The sequence below is a fragment of the Homalodisca vitripennis genome, chromosome 8 (assembly GCF_021130785.1).
Source record: "Homalodisca vitripennis isolate AUS2020 chromosome 8, UT_GWSS_2.1, whole genome shotgun sequence".
In the NCBI taxonomy this organism is placed as follows: domain Eukaryota; kingdom Metazoa; phylum Arthropoda; class Insecta; order Hemiptera; family Cicadellidae; genus Homalodisca; species Homalodisca vitripennis.
Genome location: NC_060214.1, coordinates 8,739,888 through 8,760,391, shown reverse-complemented (window position 1 = coordinate 8,760,391; position 20,504 = coordinate 8,739,888). Strand labels below are relative to the sequence as shown.

The 20,504-nt window shown below is 36.3% G+C and overlaps 1 protein-coding gene across 1 annotated transcript; it reads right to left on the bottom strand.

Moving 5' to 3' along the window:
* Positions 1-277: 277 nt before the first annotated feature.
* On the bottom strand, positions 278-11,531 carry LOC124367255. The gene is made up of 3 exons (XM_046823955.1): positions 11,424-11,531; positions 2,267-2,399; positions 278-1,361 (listed from the first exon to the last, which is right to left on the bottom strand). Exons 1-3 carry the CDS (start codon positions 11,476-11,478, stop codon positions 1,118-1,120), a joined length of 432 nt encoding a protein of 143 aa, XP_046679911.1. The 5' UTR covers positions 11,479-11,531; the 3' UTR covers positions 278-1,117.
* Positions 11,532-20,504: the final 8,973 nt, after the last annotated feature.

The following is a 20,504-nucleotide window of genomic DNA, read 5'->3' as shown; positions in this document are numbered from 1 at the left end:
CTGATCCTGATTCATGGATGTTGAGAATTTTATAGAGCAAAGAATGTCTGTATTTTTATTTCAGGCTTTAACACTAGAAACCTTTTGTGTTTTGGCTTCCTGCTCTGAAAAAAAATTACATCATTATATTTCGGAATGTGCATATAGGAGGTTCAGTAAAGGGAGGTCTGTTGCAAATGAAATTGTTTATTATTATCAAATAATTTGTCTATAAAAACTTTTACACAATAAATACTTGTAATAAATTGTTGAAAATCTGTAATTTTAACAAAAAATATTGTTTCTCAAAACATGCCTTTGTTGAATAATTTATCACTGATTTGTTGTATACAAGCTAATTATAATCTAGCAATAACAAATTTGTTAACAAAACATTTTATTAAGATAATGTGTACGGTTTTATTTTCTGAATTCATGTAATATTTATATTTTTCTAACACCACAATATAACAAGTTAAAATTTTATACTACTATCAAACATTTAATTAGTTTTTCCTAGAACTTCTACTCAGTTTATATAGTATTAAAACTAAACAGCTTACGTCTGAATTTCGTTCCAAATTATTACAGATTTGTTATAATACTGCATGTTATTATATAACTCAACTATAATAGTATAACACTAAACTTGAAGAGCCGGCTGTAATGAAATTACCTTAAGTTTTACCTCATAAAAACAATGTTAAACTCAAACAATTTTATAGGATTATGGGATATGTCTCATTTTAAAGATTAGTTTATATGCATACAAACCTTTTATAGTTCACATATTTTTGTAATATTTAAATAATGAAATACAAAAATGTTTGGATGTGTATTAGTGACATTTTTAAAATGAGACATTTCTCATAATTCTAGGACTAAAAATTAGGTCATGGGAGTGTTTTAAGTTTAACATTGCTCTTAAGAGGCTCAAATCAAGATGGAGTCATTATACGCCAGCCCTGGCTGGCATTTTCTAAGGTATGATGGAAAATTATAATTACTTGGGAAAAACCAGTGAAGTGCTACTGATTTTTAATTCCACATACTAAACTTTTTGAGACGAAACAAAACATACATAAAAAAGGTTATCACAGAAGGCTTTTCGGTGTAATATTGTTGGGGGCGTTTCTGGCTAACATTTCACAGGCTCTTGTTCCGTTTCCTCTTCTTCGGGAATCGTGACAAAGTGAGTTGCTTTTTTTTCAGGCTTCTGAGCGTTGATGGTCGGCTCAACGTACCAAGTCCGGGGTCTCATGGAGTACCGGAGTATGGCATTCCTCTCGTTGGGATCAAACCTGAAGTTCGGGTCATACAGATGCCATGGGATGCCTTTGTTGGACGGGTCCTGCGGGTCATCGATGGCGTAAACTCTTGTTCTAAAACACAGAGAAATAACCTGGCGTTATTAATTATGAAGAAAATGGTCACAATGTAAATCTGTTTTTCCAGTAAGCTTCACAATAATGTGTTTACAGTTTTAACGTGCTAAGTTAAATATTTGAGTTGTCAGAATATTCTACAAGTGAACTAACAATAATTTAAAACAACAAGTGAGTACTAATCTAAAGCAAGGGCGTAGCCAGCGAGGGGTCCAAAAAGTCCAGACCCCTCCCAAATTTGTACTAGTGGCTATTTTTATTTTAGTTTTATAAGGACAATGTACACCTGAAACATATTTATTTTTTTTTTTGAGAGATGTTCCAATTTTAAAATGTAATTAAATATACACCCAAAAGTGTTTTAGTTGTCAACATTTATATTGCTTATTTGAAAAAAAAAACATTTGTTACCTTGTCTTTTCAATTAAAAAAAAATTTACAAGGAAACCCAAAAAGCATTTGGATGTGTATTAATAAGATTTAAAACATTAAATAACTCCCATAATTCTATGAACATAAAAAAGGCGTACAAATAATTGAAGTCTGTCATTTTTCTAATGAGGTATAGCCCGAGACCTTTTCATTCATTACAGCCGGGTTTTAAACTGCCATTGATGATGTTGGTGTTTCATCGAGGCCATAGCCAGCGTGGGGATCCAAGGGGTTCAGACTCCCCAAATTTTCAGTTCTTTCAATTACTTTTTTATTAAACGATTATTATTTAAATAATTAAGCTTATTATTGGCATGTACTGCTGAAAGATCGTTCTATAACGGTTTTTAGGAACAAAATGGGGCCTTACTCTTTGTCCACTACGGGAAAATATCAGTTGTCTGGACCCCCCCAAATCTTTTCCTGGCTACGTTCTTGTCAACCATAGCGAATCAGTAAAGAAAACTCACCTTTTTTTGTGGTCCAAGTACATCGCTATGCCAATGAAGACCGCTAGGATGCCCATGTAGAGGAGCAGATTGAGCCCATCTGATATTATTGCTCTGGTTTTCTCTTCTTGTGTCGGCTCTGCAGTTGCAGGATCTATGAACAGAACAATCACAAACTGTCAAAACACTTCCTCAGATATAAATTGTGTAATGTTCAGTTACGTAACTGCATACGCGTTATAACTATAAAGTAACGTTTTTACGGTACAACCAATGACAGAAAGTGTGAAAAAATGTTTCTTTAACTGCTTGCAAATGTCAAAATTGGTAGTGAATCCTTTGCCCGTTGGAATAAAGTGATTGAGTGACTCGCAATTCAGCTAACGAAAGAATAAAGCATGGTTAGATAAAAAAGTACAAAACAACACTTTAACAATTAAATTTAATTAATTTTAGTAGAATGTAAATGTACTGGAAATAATTTTGAAATTTTAATACAACCCTGATTATACATATTTTTAATACAGATATAAAAAACTTTGAAGACCTAAATGTGTTTTGTGCTATAAAAACATGTTTTAATTGGTTGGTGCATCTTTTTTAGCATTTTTTAAAAGCTTATTTAAAAATGTTTAGCCTCTTTTATTATGATTCTTTATAGGTCTAAGCTGAGTATTATTATGTAATACTTGAATAATAATACTGACTGTTAGGACCAGTATAGTATTCTTTTTCCTGCACAAACTATATTCAAATTACACATGCTGGATCCTCTTTAATTCTCGTAAATCTTTGTGAAACTGATACTGATATTACACTCTTAAATATATTCCACCAAAGTTATTATAATTATGTATAGATATAACCTGTATCTTCTTGTTGCAGGTGACTTTAATTTTAACACCTCAAACAAGGTAATTTTAAAGCTGATTGGTTTAACACACTAAATTCATGTCATTTATTTTTAAATTTTGATAAACCAACTAGAGCAACGAAAGATTCTAGTACCTGAATTGACAATATTCTAACCAGCTTTGATCCACATCCCTGTAATGCTAAAAAAGATACACTCTTGATACATGTCTTTCTGATCACTCTGCTCTTCTAGTTCTTATAAATTATGAGGGGGTGTTTCACATGTGCTACAGGCACAAAGAGTGTGCCTCAGAAAGATTGTTTCAAGTGACATAAAACACAGAGGAATAAAAAAAGTTAAGGAGTTTTTAGCCTAATTTTTAATGGTAGAAAACAACTCTGTCAAGCAGCCTTCCTGCTGTCTGTACTGCCATGATGATATTCCTGACTCCATTACTTACATCAGCGTCAGCTGAAAGGTTCGTTATTATAAAAGTTTCATAAAAGCTTCTAAAATTTTTCAATCACGCATGTTTATGCCATTTCATTACAAATTTGCGTAGTTTAAATGAAGCGTTTCAATTTTGGAAATGTCATACTCGTCGACAACAACATTTTTAACGTTATTTGAATTTTTAAGTTAATTTTCAAAACTAATTGATGAAGGCTTATTTGAGAAATATGACGACCAACCCATGCTTTAGGAAATTTCAGCATAGAGGATCAACTTGTGTATGTAGTATCGACTTGAACAAGTTGGCTGAAAAGCCGTAACACTTACGGCTTTTCAGCCAACTTGTTCAAGTCGATACTACATACACAAGTTGATCCTCTATGCTGAAATTTCCTAAAGCATGGGTTAATTATAAGATAAGAAAAGGTTTTAAATAGTTGAAATAACCATGACCTACTTGGCTATTATTTATATTAACTGTAGGTTTTCTATATCTTATGTCTTCTGAATAATTATTGATGTTAAACAACGTCTTTGATATTTTCTCTTTCTTCTATACATATTAAAATTGTACATAATATATTATGTGTTTGCACAACTTCAAAGCATATATACATCATGAGAACAAATGTACCCCGACGAGGAAGTAGGCTACATATAGAAAGATAGGGGTATGTGGGAAGTTGAGGGGGTGAAGCAGACAGTAAAGGCGTATATCACTACGCTGAGGGGGGGGGGTGCCACTTTGTCTAGGTACGCTACTGTTTATATCCAAGAAAATAAATAATTCCAAAGAAAATATTATACCATTTAAATTACATATTTCAAATGAAAACTGACACGCCATCTATGATATTCAAACTAATGATCCCAACAAGATATATTGGATATTCTTGCAAATTTTTAAACATCATTTTGATCTTGCTTTTTCTCCAAAAAGAAATTTGAGCCATCAATTCTTTGAGTTGACAATGGGTGGGTCACAGCTGGTTTGCGAGGTTGGCAGCTAGGAAGAGGGAACTGCACATACAATGTAAAAACTCTAGCGATCCTATTTTAAAAGCTTATATTTCAATTTATATAAAAAGTATGTTAGTACTGCAAAAATTAACTGTAATAGTTTAAAAATAAAAACTCAGCAAATAAAAGTAGAACTACATGAAATATTGTAAAACAAGAAATAGGGTCTTTTAAAAAACACTCCTGTTACTGAAATACAAATAAATAATAATCGTACAGTAATCAAAATTAAATTGCCGATGCATTTAACTAGTTTTTCTTGGATGTATCCACTAAAATGCTGTCCCCTAATTTTATATAATCTTCTTTTTTTCCAAAACAGAATAGGCCTAGTAACCTATTGACAACTTTTGGATCTGTGTCTGACCTAAAAGTGTTTGACATACAAAATCTTCAGGCTGGGATGAAATACCTGTGTTTCTCCTCAGAGAATGTGCCAGCTTTCTAAAAAAGCCTTTGGCTTATTTAATTAATTCTTGTCTCAAAACTGGTGCTTTTTTCTGATGCTCTTAAATACAGTAATGGAAAACCAATAAAAAAATATGATCTAACCCAACTTAATAACTACCGTCCAATTGCTCTTTTTCCTGCAGTATTTTAAATGTTGGAAACTGTAGTTCTCAATAAACTCTCTAGTCATCTTGAGGAGAATGAGTGTTTTCATTCGTCGCAATTTGGGTTTTGGAAGGGAAGAGGAACTCTTAATGCTAGATGGTCTCTACAGTGGTGAGGGCTTTTGATTTGCCTTTGGAAACGCCGGACAGCCAGCTAAGAGGCCTAGCTCTCCACCTGCCGGCTCGGCGCCTAAACGGGTCGCTGTTCCAGCAAACGGCCTTTTTAAAGGCCACAACGCCACCTCTTCTACTGTGGCACCTGACCAACCGACTTCTCCGGTTTCTACGCCCAGGATATCCTTGCTGTTCCTGGACAGTGTTCCAGACTGGCCTACCCACGCCAAGAAGCTGTAGGAGTTGGCGCGGGACGGCCTGACGACTACATTCCGCGGTGCTCACTATCGCTTGAAATAACCACCGTGGAGGACTTCAGGGCAGTTCAGCGGTGCCTGATTACCAAGAAGCTGCCCTTCTACACTCACAACCTTGGGCGTGAAAATCGCTTAAGGTTGTGATCAGCGGACTGCTCGACACCGATGATGTGGAGCTCTTCGATGTCTTGACTGACAAGGGCTTCGCCGTCGATGAGGTTGCGCGACTACGGACAGCCAGGGGACCAACAAGGAGCTGGCTGATCACGCTGACCAGGGACAGCAAGTGAGAGAACCCTGACACCAAGCGAGCTTGTCAAATCTACAACGTGACAAGCCTGCTCCATGTCAGGGTCTCAGTCACTGTCTACAAGAAGCCGGCCGGCCCACCACAGTGCTACCGGTGCCAAGGTTTTGGCTACGGCTCCGGCAACTTCGGGAGGCCGAGAAAATGCGTCCGCTGCGGGGAAAATCATCTGAAGATGAACTGCCCCAAAGTCTCGACGGGGAAGGATCACTGCTGCAACTGTGGAGGCGATCACAACGCCAACTACCGTGGCTGTCCAGCCTACAAGGAAGCCAGAGCGGCAGCTGTCCAGTTGAGCCGCAAGCCCCGGCCAACCAAACCAGCGGCGAGGCGACCAACAGCCCAGCCGACTAAGCGGCCAGCGCGGGACGAGTCACCAGCGGACTCCGTATCGGAGAGAGTGAAGCTGAGGACGACATGCCGCACAAGAAGAAGCGCCGGAGGAAACCCCGGAACCCAGCTAACCGACTGCCTCGCCCGCCGGCATCTGTGGCTGACCTTCCGGTCACACAGAGGCCCAGGGCGACTCCCAGGCAGAAAATAGAGTGGCCGCCTACAACAGCCACTCTGCCGCAACAAACGGAGGCGCCAGCAGCTGATGCAGCAGCAGAAGCAGACGCCCCCGCACAGCGCAGCCTACAAGCCGTCTTGGCCGAAATAGCTGCGCAGCTGACCGCCCTCACCCGGCTCTTCAATGAAGCAGTGGCCCTCAGTGGTACACCAACCAGCTGCTAGACTGCTGCAGGAACAAATTGTTCTGGTTGACAGGCAAGCCATTGAGCTCAAACTGCTCAGATACTGCCCACAGACCAGAAGGAGCGCGCAGAGGCCATCTTAGCGACCCGACTTGACTTTACTTGCTTTTGATTGTTCACAATTTACTGCTGCTTTGTTATGGGATCTTTCAAAGCTGTTCGAGTGTGTTCAACAAAATATTCTTTACAATTTTTCAGAATTGGCAACCAAAGCGGCCAAACTCGACTGATGGTTGACTGATTTGGTTGGTCTGCCAATTTAATTTATGATGCCTCGATTAATATGCTTTTGAAGAAATGAGGTTCAATACGTATTATGTTGGCTTCATCCCAATTCATATGATGGTCTTCGCAATTTTTGACTTTTCCGAGTTAATGTCTTGTGTTTTCTTTGTGTTCTTTTATCCTTATACGTTTAATGGTTTTTTTGTCTCGCCTATGTATTCTATGTATGTTCTATTACAACATGATATGCTGTAAAACAGGTTTTGAAATCCTGTGTGCCATTTTTTGGTTTTGTTTTTACGAAACTTTGTCTAAGAGTATTGTATGTTTTAAACGTTATTCTAATGTTGTTCTTTCTACATACTCTTCTCATTTTCTTCTCCGATAATACCTGGACATAAGGTATTGTTTATAAACGCAAATTTATCCACTATTCTGTTTTTTCGACTCATGAATGGTTCTTATGGTTCGTTTTTACTTATTTATTACTAATTGAGGGTATCCATTGCGTCTAAGATCCAATTCAAATTTCTTAAATTCCTCTTTTAATCCATATTTATTTGAGTGTAAGATCTTTGCTCTATCAAATGACGAGTAGGCCACTCCTTCTTTGACAGATTTTTGATGGTTGGGTTGATAGTTTAAATATTTTCTTGTGTGTTTTCTTTAGAAAAACAGTAGTCTTAAGGACATCCCTATTTCTTAACACACACATCCAAAACACGAAACTTGTTTAGGACTTCAACTTCCACTGTGATTCAAAAACTCGTTCAATTCAGTGTCTTCATGAAGAAAAACAACAAAGGCATAATCTACATAACTACACCAAATTTTCAATTTAAACTGAGCTGAAGCCAACACCTTTTGCTCAAATTCCTCCATAAAGATATTGGCGAAGAAAGAAGACAGTGGAGAACCCATTGCCATCCCCTCATCTTGACGGTAAATTTGACTCTCTAACTCTAAATAATTGCATTGAGTTCATAGTTCTAACAGTTCCACAATACGGGAAGTTTTGTTATTTCCTTTAATGGTCTTCTTTGAGGCGTGATTCAATGACTTCGTGAGTGTCTGGAATTGGTACATTCGTGAATAGACTTTCAACGTCAAAACTTACTAGCTTGTGGGTTCAGTCAACTTCAGGGATTTTGACTTCTCTATTAAATTCGCCGGTTATGTACTGACCACCTATTAAATTGTGTGTCTTTGTTCACGCTGTGGGTGACTTTTATGATGTAGGTTATGTTGATTTTTCGATCATGTATAACATTTTATTAAGATAGTAAAAGTGATATTGGGCAAATTTGTTTACATAAATACATGCACAAATATACGAACTTTTCAACTTATTGCCAAAACTGTTGAACAAGGTACAAAGTTGTATAAAACAAAGGTATTTTGGCCGAACCCGGACCAGAATTAATACTGAATTTCACGAGGAGAATTTGACAAAATTTTGAATTACAACCAATTGCAAGTAAAATACAGGAAATTATCATTCAAAATAAGACTAAACAAAATATGTAGTATAGCTATAATAAACTATTTAAAAATTTAAGCCATGTTGAAGTTTTTAGAATAGAGGTTGGGATTTTTGTGACTGCATTTGATACAATAGCCAATAGTTTAGAATTCAAGATATTTTAAAATTAATTATTTCATATAATATTTTAATTAATCATGAAAGTATTATTAGAATTGTGTTCACTCGAGAAGCGGCATGGGAAGCAGTGATGCAACCACAAGGTTATGTAAGCGTATGGTATTGTAGATGTACAGTGTGTGCTATTGTAAGGCAAATAGTGAATCAGTATTTACCAGAGATAGTCAGATAGTTATTACTCTGGTCCTTGGCATTTGACCTCTGGACAATTGTGATTATTTCAAATCGTTTGTAAGGGTTGAAAGTACTGTTTGTTATTTGCATCTTAAAGCCAAATTTACAATGTACAATTGACAAACCACTGTTCCCTGTCATATTGTATACCTTCCTTTAAACGTTTTTATCATCAAGCTCTATTCTTTCTCAAAATACGGTAAAATCAACATTTAGTGTTGTGATTATTTCTGGTTTTATCTAAACCAAACAGTGTTCGAGAATACTTAGAAGAGAAAAACTTGTAGAACTCCACAACTATTGTATAGATAGATAGCTAATTCTGTTTTCATTTATTACTTTTATATATCACATTATATATACATGTATCTTGATGATTGTCTAATTACTTTATATTTATGACAATAAATGAATTGAGTTGAGTTAAAACAATTTGCTGAAAAGTAATGTTCAAATTCGAGGAATTGTTTTGTTTAACGAGCGTGTTATTATATTGAGTTAATTTTTGATCTATGAATAAAGCTGTTTATTTTTAGCCGTTTCAAATGCTCCTTTCATAAAATTAGTAAATGTTTCAATAAAAAAGTATGGATCGTCTTCACCAGATCAAAGATAGGTAACAACGTGCAAAATGAGCATTTTCAATATTTTACACCCCTTAAGGTCAGGTTGTAAAGACCTTAGAAGACACTCAGAGGGTCAAGGTCACCGTCAATGTTATATTCATAAACAAACCATAACATGCGTTTGTGTATTACACTCTTTTTACGTAACTATTTTTCATTGTGTTATTGATATATGAAGAAGTAATGTAATGGTTTGAAAAAATTAGCCTAAATTGGGTTCTTAGAGTAAACGTCTTTTTTTGTACCATTCTAGTAAACAAAAAATTATTGTTACAAAAATATCCCATCCGTATGTATGTAAACAAGGCTGTATTTGAAAAAATAATTTTTGCCCAAAATTTGTTTGCAAGCAGGTATTGTTAGTGATACCTGTCACTATATAAACTACAGTCATAGATAATAACTAGATGTTTTATAATATTTTAGATTTTCTAAAAATTATCAAGTAGTATAAATATGTTTTAAAACTGACTCAGTGCTTATTGACTTATTAACAGTGCTTATTGAATTTTCACTTTCATAGCTTACTAGATAGAGACAAAAAATGGGCTCCATTCTAGCCATCTTTAAATTCATTTAAAAAAGATTTAGTTACCGTATTTGATGAAATGAAGTTGAAAACATAAGGTTATGTATGAGATAATATAATTTTGATAACGTCCATGTAAGTCCAGTTAAAAATATGAACCCATTAAGAATAAATGATTGTTTGTATGTCCTGTATAGAATCTTAAACTATTTGACCGATTATTATGCAAATTTGTATGTATATGTATTTTTCCACGGAGAAGGTTCATATGCTATGCCCATTGGTGCAACTCGCCATCTGGCGGCGCTGCAAAAAATACAAATTTTTAAAGCGCCTGCACATTGTAAACTGCTATTACAAAACAATTACACATATTAAATAAATAATCAATATTTTAAGGCGCTAAGTTATGATGTACATTTGTCTTCACAAATAATTTCTGGCTGAACTTAAAGCTTGAGTGTTAGACCACTTTATAATAAAATACATTTACGTGTATGGTGGCTAAAAACGTACACCTTTGACAGACTTTTTTGATCGTGGCAACAAGGTTGCTCAAACTACATCGGCGTTGGAAATATAATTCATTCTAATCAGAAGTGCTCATACACGGGCAAAGCTTACGAAAAGCGTGCGAAACCGCGGGAAACAGCTAGTTTAGTATATATTTCCCCATAAGAAACTCTATTTTAATATTTCTGGCTTATCTTTCATGGTTGAACATTAAACTTTTGTCACATGTTCATAAATGTGATGAGATATCACTAGATTGGTAGTTTTTCGGGTTAAGGTATAAGAACCCACAATTTTGAGTGATTTGATCTGATTTAACAAGTAAAACCCTGAAATATTACCTACAATTTTTCTTTTAGCAAGAAACGCGTTATTCTCAGCAAACAAATTAATAAATTACAAACAACTAGTATTAATAAATAATTGTGTTTTTAACAATTCACTAGCACTGGGCCACTAAAATATAAGTTTCTGAAATGAAACAATGGATTTGAGATGAATTCCCGCCTGTAATTTTGTTTCAAACTTTATAAACGAGGGACCTCATTTAAACTCATTAACTAAAAATTTAACTTTTAGATTTTAGAGACACTGGTTCTAAAACATAAAAAATACATCATTTTAAAGTTTTCAAAAAATGTTGTACACGACAATTTGACATTCTAACCCTTTTAAATATTAATCTTTTTAATTTAACAAAAGTAATATATGAATTTTTGTTCAAGTAAGCACTTTATGAGTTATTTTACACGACCTTATAGTGATTCAAACAATTTAAAAATACTCTATGTAGACGAAAACAAATTCATTTATATTTTAATGAAACTCAAATCCTGCTTAGGTTTACATTCTTAGTTTTTACTAATTACGGTGCTAATGGAGCAAATGTAATGTAGTTCTTTTAAACTGTTATTAATAAGAATTTTGAATATATTACATTTTAAAGTAATTTGAAATGAAAAAGGCAGCAAAACTGTATTTTATATATTTATTTTATTGAAATGTTGCCTTTGAGAAATTTATTACTTAAAGTAAAAAAAAAAAAACTACTATTATTATTATTAATACTAACATCGATCCCTGGCGAGAGGCAAAATCCACGCATCGGAGTACTCGTCGGAGTCCATGCTGCTACCTCACTCGCTCACTCACCACTGAGCACTGACTCAAGCTGGCGCTCCAGTGTCTGTCTGTCTGTCCGTCTACTATCACTAAACCAAGTTCACAGTTCGCTCCCCCCATCCGGTCCTTGTGTGCTGTCAAATTAGACTTTACATTTCACAAACCACTGGCATGGGAAACTTAAAGTGTACGTTAATACTTTATCTTAACAAAGAGCTAGAACGTGATAAAGTAAGTGTAGAGTATGACTATGTATAACATCTATAAATAATGAATCATTTATAAACATTTTCAGACAAAAACATACATCTTTTAACCCTAATAGCTTAAATCAATAACTTTTATAGTTTAAATTCATATATTATACGATCCTCTACAGATTTATTACGTCAGTATTGGGGGAAGTAATACCGTATACTCAAACTCACATGTCAAACAAGGAACCAGTTCTATATTTTGTGAGAAGTACGAAAATGTAAATTACGCATTGTTAAAATCAAACTTTATTGAGACATTATAGTACATATATTTGTGCTGCCAGGGCCATACATTTGGGAAAACAACGTTCTGTATTTGCAAAAGTGCCTTAATGAGAGTTCAAGGCATACACAGGTATGGGACTAGGGGCAGCGTAAACAACACAGGTATGAGACTATTGGGATGGCGTAAAATACACAGGTATGAGACTAAGGGCAGCGTAAACTACACAGGTATGAGACTAGGGGCAGCGTAAACTACACGGGTATGAGACTAAAGGCAGCGTAAACAACACAGGTATGAGACTAAGGGCAGCGTAAACTACACAGGTATGAGACTATGGGCAGCGTAAACTACACAGGTATGAGACTAAAGGCAGCGTAAACTACACAGGTATGAGACTAGGGGCAGCGTAAACTACACATGTATGAGACTAAAGGCAGCATAAACTACACAGGTATGAGACTAAAGGCAGCATAAACTACACAGGTATGAGACTAAAGATAGCGTAAAATACACAGGTATGAGACTAGGGGCAGCGTAAACTACACAGGTATGAGACTAGGGGCAGCGTAAACTACACATGTATAAGACTAAAGGCACCGTAAACTAATACAGGCATGAGACTAAAGGCAGCGTAAACTACACAGGTATGAGACTAGGGGCAGCGTAAACTACACAGGTATGAGACTAAAGGCAGCGTAAACTACACAGGTATGAGACTAAAGGCAGCGTAAACTACACAGGTATGAGACTAGGGGGCAGCATAAACTACACAGGTATGAGACTAAAGGCAGCATAAACTACACAGGTATGAGACTAGGGGCAGCGTAAACTACACAGGCATGAGACTAGGGGACAGCGTAAACTACACAGGTATGAGACTAAAGGAAGCATAAACTACACATGTATGAGACTAAAGGCAGCGTAAAATACACAGATATGAGACTAGGGGCAGCGTAAACTACAAAGGTATGAGACTAGGGGCACCGTAAACTATACAGGCATGAGATTAGGGGCAGCGTAAACTACACAGATATGAGACTAGGGGCAGCGTAAACTACACATGTATGAGACTAGGGGCAGCGTAAACTATACAGGCATGAGACTAGGGGCAGCGTAAACTACACAGATATGAGACTAGGGGCAGCGTAAACTACACATGTATGAGACTAGGGGCAGCGTAAACTATACAGGTATGAGACTAGGGGCAGCGTAAACTATACAGGCATGAGATTAGGGGCAGCGTAAACTACACAGATATGAGACTAGGGGCAGCGTAAACTACACATGTATAAGACTAGGGGCACCGTAAACTATACAGGTATGAGATTAGGGGCAACATAAACTACACAGGTATGAGACTAGGGGCAGCGTAAACTACACAGGTATGAGACTAGGGGCACCGCAAACTACACAGGCATGAGTTAGGGGCAGCGTAAACTACACAGGTATGAGACTAGGGGCAGCGTAAACTATACAGGTATGAGACTAGGGGCACCGTAAACTATACAGGCATGAGATTAGGGGGCAGCGTAAACTACACAGGTATGAGACTAGGGGCGGCGTAAACTATACAGGCATGAAACTAGAGGCAGCGAACCGTATACAGGCATGAGACTAGGGGCAGCGAACCGTATACAGGCATGAGACTAGGGGCAGCGTAAACTACAAAGACAAAGGGATCTACAGATAACTCGTAAACATCTAAACATTATCGAAATATATTAATTATAAAGCAGTAATGTTACAAAATTTGGTACGCACACCCATTACATTTACAAACTCTTTCAACTGATTCTGATACAGCTTTCTTTAATATTTAAAGTGATTTCAAACCAGTGTTCCCTGTAACATTTTAGAAGTATTGGTTTGAGAGAATTCTGTCAGTTGTTCCATATTGAAGAATTAGTCAACCATTGTTTTCTGTCAGTAAATATGCTTAACAGTATAAAACTTTTATTTCATCGCTAAAGATAATCTACACAGGTTGTCTCAGAAGGACTTATGGTCCCAAATGAAGTAATATCCGAATATATTGGAACATAATTTACAACAGAAGTATTACCTTATGTAAGAAAGTACCTGACAACCACAAATACTGTCAGAATCAGTCAGAGTCAGAATCAGAAATAATTCATTTCGTTAATAACAAAAAGTTATATGAAATAAGTCATAGATAAAATAGTAGATAAATATAATAATAATAATAATTAAATAAAATCTCAAATAATCAACATAGGTTATTTCACATGTTTGTGCAATCTGACAGGAACTCTTGAACAGAATACGGACATTTTTCAAGCGTTTTTTTAGAAAACTTTGTGAGCTGGTTTTGTTTTTCAGGTGCCGAGGCAGCGCGATATAGAGCCGTATAGCTGAATAGTGCATGCCCCTTTCAAAAATTGCCAATCTATGGATCGGGTAGACCATATTACCCCTGTGGCGGGTATTGTACTGATGATTAAAAGTGTTCTCTGCAAAAACATGTGGGTTATTTTTGAAGAAAGTCAAAACTTCAAGTATATAGATACTTGGAAGAGTGAGGAGATTCAGTTGCTGAAAAAAGGGCTTACAGTGAGCACGATTACCCGCTGCAGACATAATGCGAACAATTCTTTTTTGGAATCTAAATACCCTTAAAATTTCACTAGAAGATCCCCAGAATCCAATAGCGTATTTCAGTCTACTGTATACATAAGCATAGTAAATTTGAAGGATAGTTTCTTTACCAACTGCAGGCAGTAAAACTCGAAAAGCAAAGGTAATTGAAGACAGCTTTGAGCATAGCGTATCTATATGTTTAGACCAGTTGAGCTTGTAATCAATGACAACACCAAGAAGAGAGACAGACTGGCAGAGGCTGATTCATAATAATTTCGAGGCTGTGATTATCACGACAAGAAGATAGAGCAGTTGTGTCATCCGCATAGCAAACAATGTCTGATTTCATATTGGAAGGAAGGTCGTTTATATATATATATATATATATATATATATATATATATATATATATAGATATATATATATAGATATATATATATATATATATATATATATATATATATAAAATAAAAAAGGACCAAGTACGGAGCCTTGAGGTACTCCTGATCTGGTCCTCAACCAACCTCTTTGAAGTTGTCCTTTATTTGTTACAGAAACTGTCTGCTTTCTCCCAGAGAGATATGAGGAAAGGAGTGAGAGAGCTGCATCGTTCAAGCCATATCTTTTAAGTTTACCCAAAAGAACAGAATGGTTGATACAGTCGAAAGCCTTGGACAGATCACAGTATATTGCACCGACACACTGCGACCCATCCAAGGCTCGCAACACGGCACCAATGACATCATTGACAGCGCTAGAAGTTGAAAACCCTTTTCTGAAATCAAACTGAGATGCAGTCAAGAGAGTATTAGAGTCAAAGTAACATTGAAGTCTTGCCAGAATGATCATCTCAAACACCTTAGCAAAGGAAGAGAGCAGACTGATTGGCCTGTAATTGGAAATCTCAGTTTTTTGGCCTTTTTTATGGATTGGGCGTATGGCAGACAGCTTTATATTTTCTGGAAAAATTCCCTCAGAAAAAGATCGATTAATTATGTGTACCAGAGGAAAAGCTATAAGATATGCGCACTTCTTAAGAACTTCAGATGTAACCCCATCCCACCCACTCTACTTCGAGTTTCTCAGCTTTGAAATCGAGCTTAGAACCTCAGCCATAGTGGTTGGTTCAAACAAAAAAAGAGAAGGTTTATCTAATTGTTGAAGAGCTGGGATATTTGCAATATACTCGAGAGCCGAATCAAAAGAAGCCAGCTGTGATAGTTGATTACCAACTGAAACAAAATATTCGTTAAACTTTCTTTCTACATCAGTTAGGGCCTTAATTCATAATCTTGGATAAATGCCAACCAACTTCTATGAGCATGTTCTTACGGTAAATGCTTTACTCTATGCCCTACGTATTCTATGTCGTTGTTAGATGTAAATAATTATTATTTAATTGTAGTTCGCTTTTAGATTCACGAATGAATTGGATCGGTTTTAAAAATTACATTAAACTACTAAGAAGAAACAAGGAACAAATAAGATATTTCAGAACAAAGAGATTATTAATAGAGACAAAGCAGATAAGCAATCAGCTGTTCGAACACATGTTTGTATGGTCCCACTGTTGGCGCAAGTAACACGTGATCGTCATATCTTTGAACCACACTGGAGTTCAAAACCTTGTAGATGACATCAGAATCACCATTTCACCGACCACTCTTGGTTCATTTCAGATGGAATGTCTTCCTCATAATGGCAGATAACTTATGACCAGACGCGATCTTTTTATAATCAAAATCAGCTATGAAAGAGCTCATCTTCCTTTGTTTTTAGACAAGGCAATGACTCAGTTTTAAGTTAAGCAGCTTTGAAGTAACTGTTTTTGATAACAGATGATGGGTCAATGCAATTGATATAAATATTAGCAAACTTGTTTCTTGGGATTGATCAGAATAACCTCGTCATTTTTTGTTTTTGTAATAAAAAAATTAAAAATAAGAGAATTAAATCATTAAAATTAGTTTTGGCATGTGGAAAATATGATATTTTGTTAACTTTTAAAATTAATTGGCAATTAAAATAAAACAATAATTAATATTAATTAGGGCTCATGTATGTCTGTCTGTCTGTCTGTCTGCACAATAACAGAAGACAGAATGACCTAGACTTAAAATTTTGAAGAAACTTCCTTTCTATATAGGCGATTTTGCTGAGCATTTTCAGATGATTCTACATTGGCCTTATGTGTAACCAAACGGGCAACGATAAAATATCAGAATACATAAATTTGTAAATAACCTGTAAATTTGAAATAAGGCAATGTCTCAGTTTTATATTAAGCTGCTTTGAATCAACTGTTTTTGGTAACAATGGGTCAATTTAATTTGTAGATGATTTTTAGGTGATTGATTTTTTTAAGTTTTATGATTTGTTAAAAGTAAGTGTTATATTGTTAATTTTTAATTATTAGCTAGCAAAATAAAATAATACATTACTGGCATTAATATGGACCCATTTGTCAGCATGAAGATTCATTTCTAGATAGGCAACACTGAGTTCAATCAATGATGGTGCATGTCACTCCATGGAGGTTAGGCTGAACTTTGGCGAATATTTTTATATTGCAGTTATGGGTAACCGTGATGGCGACAAGGAAATAGGAACTCTATTTTTCGTTTCCTCCGGTGTTATTAGAACTTATTTGTTTGTTTCCTCCACAGTGTTATAGAAGCTCATTTGTTCATCTCCTCCACAGTGTTATAGAAGCTCATTTGTTTGTTTCCTACATAGTGTTATATCAAATCATTCGTTTATTTCCTCCACAGTGATATATGAACTGCATTTGTTTGTTTCCTGTACAGTGTTATATGAATTCATTTGTTTGTTTCTCCCACAGTGTTATAGGAACTACTTTTGTTCATTTCCTCCACAGTGTTATAAGAACTGTATTGTTCATTTCCTCTACAGTGTTATAGGAAGTCATTTGTTTGTTTCTCCCACAGTGTTATAGGAACCCATTTGTTTATTTCCTCCACAGTGTTATAGGAACTAATTTTTGTATTACCTCCATAGTGTTATGGAAGTAATATTATTACACTTAATTATTATTATCTTGTTGTCTAAAAACAAAGGAAGATGAGCTCTTTCATAGTTGATTTTGATTATAAAAAGATCGCGTCTGCTTATATTATTAATTATTACACTCATTTGTTTATTTTCAACAATTAGATCAAAGCTCAAAAATTATCCTACATTATTGAACACGTGTGTAACAGACAACTTTGGGACTCTGTCTATTATGAGTGAGTCTCTTAAAACTTAGCGCTTGCGTACAAATTGTGTGAAAGGGCTTTGAATAACTTTCGTGTATGCAGATTAAAATGTTTAGGCTACTTCTTAGTTCGTCTACTTGGTTTTATTACTAGAATCTTACATATTTTTAAAATTAGTTTTTTAACTTGTATTATGAGTTTACCAAAAGTGTCAAATCAAATTGCAATCACGTGTTTCGAATAAATACAACCTAGTAAAGTTAAAAACTAGTTCAAATTTGCCATGTAATTTGAGTAATCAAGACATAATTACAAATCAAGTGACTAGCAGAACTCAGCTTAGCTGTCGAACAGTTTAAATTTAAACTTCGACAATGAGGATAACATAAGTTCAAGGTTCAGTAGCTGTGCGTTTTTATGACAGTAATTTTTGTTCTGTTTACATTGGCACTAAATTAAGTATAAACAACACCGATAAGGCCACCTTCACAGCAGTGCTGTGTCTTTAAATAGACCTTGTGTTTCATTGTTTGTACGAACAGGCCAGTACATGGTATCTGAAGTGCTGACTAAGCAGACTGATATGTCCTTCTGTGTCAATATACTCCATACTTAATAGATGCAATAAGGGTATATTTTGTCTATAAAATTTTGTTGTGTCCTTTAACAGGCTCTCAAGCTGTGCTTTAACCCTTACTATTGAAGGCGACCTGTTAAATGAACAGAGCGGGGGAGAGAGTGGGAGAGAGAGAGAGGAGAGAAACGAGAGAGCGAGTGAGAGAGAGGGAGGGAGGAAGAGGGAGAGAGGGAGGGAGGGAGAGGGAGAGAGGGAGGGAGGGAGGGAGAGGGAGGGAGAGAGAGAGGGAGGGAGGGAGAGGGAGAGAGGGAGAGGGAGAGAGGGAGAGGGAGAGAGGGAGAGGGAGAGAGGGAGAGGGAGAGAGGGAGGGAGGGAGGGAGCGAGGGTGAGAGAGAGGAGAGAGCGAGAGAGCGAGTGCGAGTGAGAGAGAGGGAGGGAGGGAGAGGGAGAGAGAGGGGGGAGAGGGAGAGAGAGAGAGAGAGAGAGGAGAGAGAGAGAGAGAGAGAGAGAGAGAGAGAGAGAGAGAGAGAGAGAGAGAGAGAGAGAGAGAGAGAGAGAGAGAGAGAGAGAGAGAGAGAGAGAGAGAGAGAGAGAGAGAGAGAGAGAGAGAGAGAGAGAGAGAGAGAGAGAGAGAGAGAGAGAGAGAGAGAGAGAGAGAGAGAGAGAGAGAGAGAGAGAGAGAGAGAGAGAGAGAGAGAGAGAGAGAGAGAGAGAGAGAGAGAGAGAGAGAGAGAGAGCGAGAGAGAGAGAGAGAGAGAGAGGAGAGCGAGTGAGAGAGAGGGAGGGAGGGAGGGAGAGAGAGGGAGGGAGGGAGAGAGAGGGAGGGAGGGAGGGAGAGAGAGGGAGGGAGAGGGAGAGAGATGTGGAGACAACGAGCATAAAAAAACAGCGTAAAGCTTCAAAACACCAATGCAGGGAAGCAAAGCACTCGTTTCTAGTAGGCTACCTATGATGAGATGTTATCTTATTTATAAAACCTGTTGACGTTCTTAAATTTTCTACAATCTAGTCACAAACAACAGAACCTTTAAGTAGGTTTGGATTTGATGTTAGTGTGGATCAGATAAAAATCTGAAATCTTTACAGTATGGACATAAATTATGCTTCCGTGATAAATATATTTTACTCTACTAATAAAGACCTTTAATTTGATGTACTACTCGACCTATACTCTTATTTAAGATTTATTCCAACTCCTTGCGGGCCATCCCCATGATATGAAAAAAATGGTAGTTACTTCATAAAGTAGATTTATAGGTGCAGTAATGATGTGCTTTACTTGTAATCGTTCAGGAGTTACCAAGCCAGTGCGGGACTTTTTACACCATTTGTATATATATATCGTCAGGTACACGATGTAAATGCTTCGTTTTGAGCTTCGTTGTCGTCTTTCTTTGGATCTCTTCAAGCGAACATGACTCTAGATTCCAGGAGGCAAGTCTGAGACACCTTCAGATACCAGACGCTGCAATAATAGATGGGTGAACTGGAACTTAACTCAAAATTTAATTGAATCAACCCTTTCTACTATGACTACGTTATGTGAGGAAATGGTTTGTTTAGTGGCAGTAGGATCAAGAGAAAGTACATTTTTGGTGGTGGTATGATCAAGGTAAAGTTTACCATTTATGCTCTTGGTATTCTGAAAAGTAGTGTTTTTTTTTCGAAAACTAGAAGGTAGGAAAAGTGAATCACCTAGTTTTTAATGTTAAAGATTCTTGTCCGGTGCTTTATGGATTCTTTTTTGTTAATACATTACCTTCACTACTGTTATCTATAATAGAGACTAGGATAATACAAGATAGCATCAAGGTTATACTGAAGAAATGCCTGATACAAAGGTTATAACCATTTCTCCAGCTGGTTGGTATTATAAGGAAAAGGAGTTACGCCTGCTTTGTGATTTTGCTGACCTGTTGCTTTTCTGCAGATTTCTCAAGATCATAACGCATCAGCAGAAAAACAGGTATAAGAGTTATGGGGTATAGTTTTCTTATGGGAAACTCACTCCTTTTCGGTGTATACGACTCATCATTCATCAAATACAGGTATACTAGTATCACAAACACTGTTAATAAGTTTGATTTTATGTCTCTATATTTAAGCCACACACCACTGACTGACTAAATAAAATATTCGAAATTACAGAATAAAT

Excerpts from the sequence above, each read along its gene's own strand:
- LOC124367255 (XM_046823955.1), bottom strand. The coding sequence starts at position 11,478 with ATGGACTCCGACGAGTACTCCGATGCGTGGATTTTGCCTCTCGCCAGG. Across the intron at positions 2,400-11,423 it reads GCCTCTCGCCAGGGATCGAT|ATCCTGCAACTGCAGAGCCG; the intron begins GTTAGTATTAAT and ends TTCTGTTCATAG. Across the intron at positions 1,362-2,266 it reads TACTTGGACCACAAAAAAAG|AACAAGAGTTTACGCCATCG; the intron begins GTGAGTTTTCTT and ends TCTGTGTTTTAG.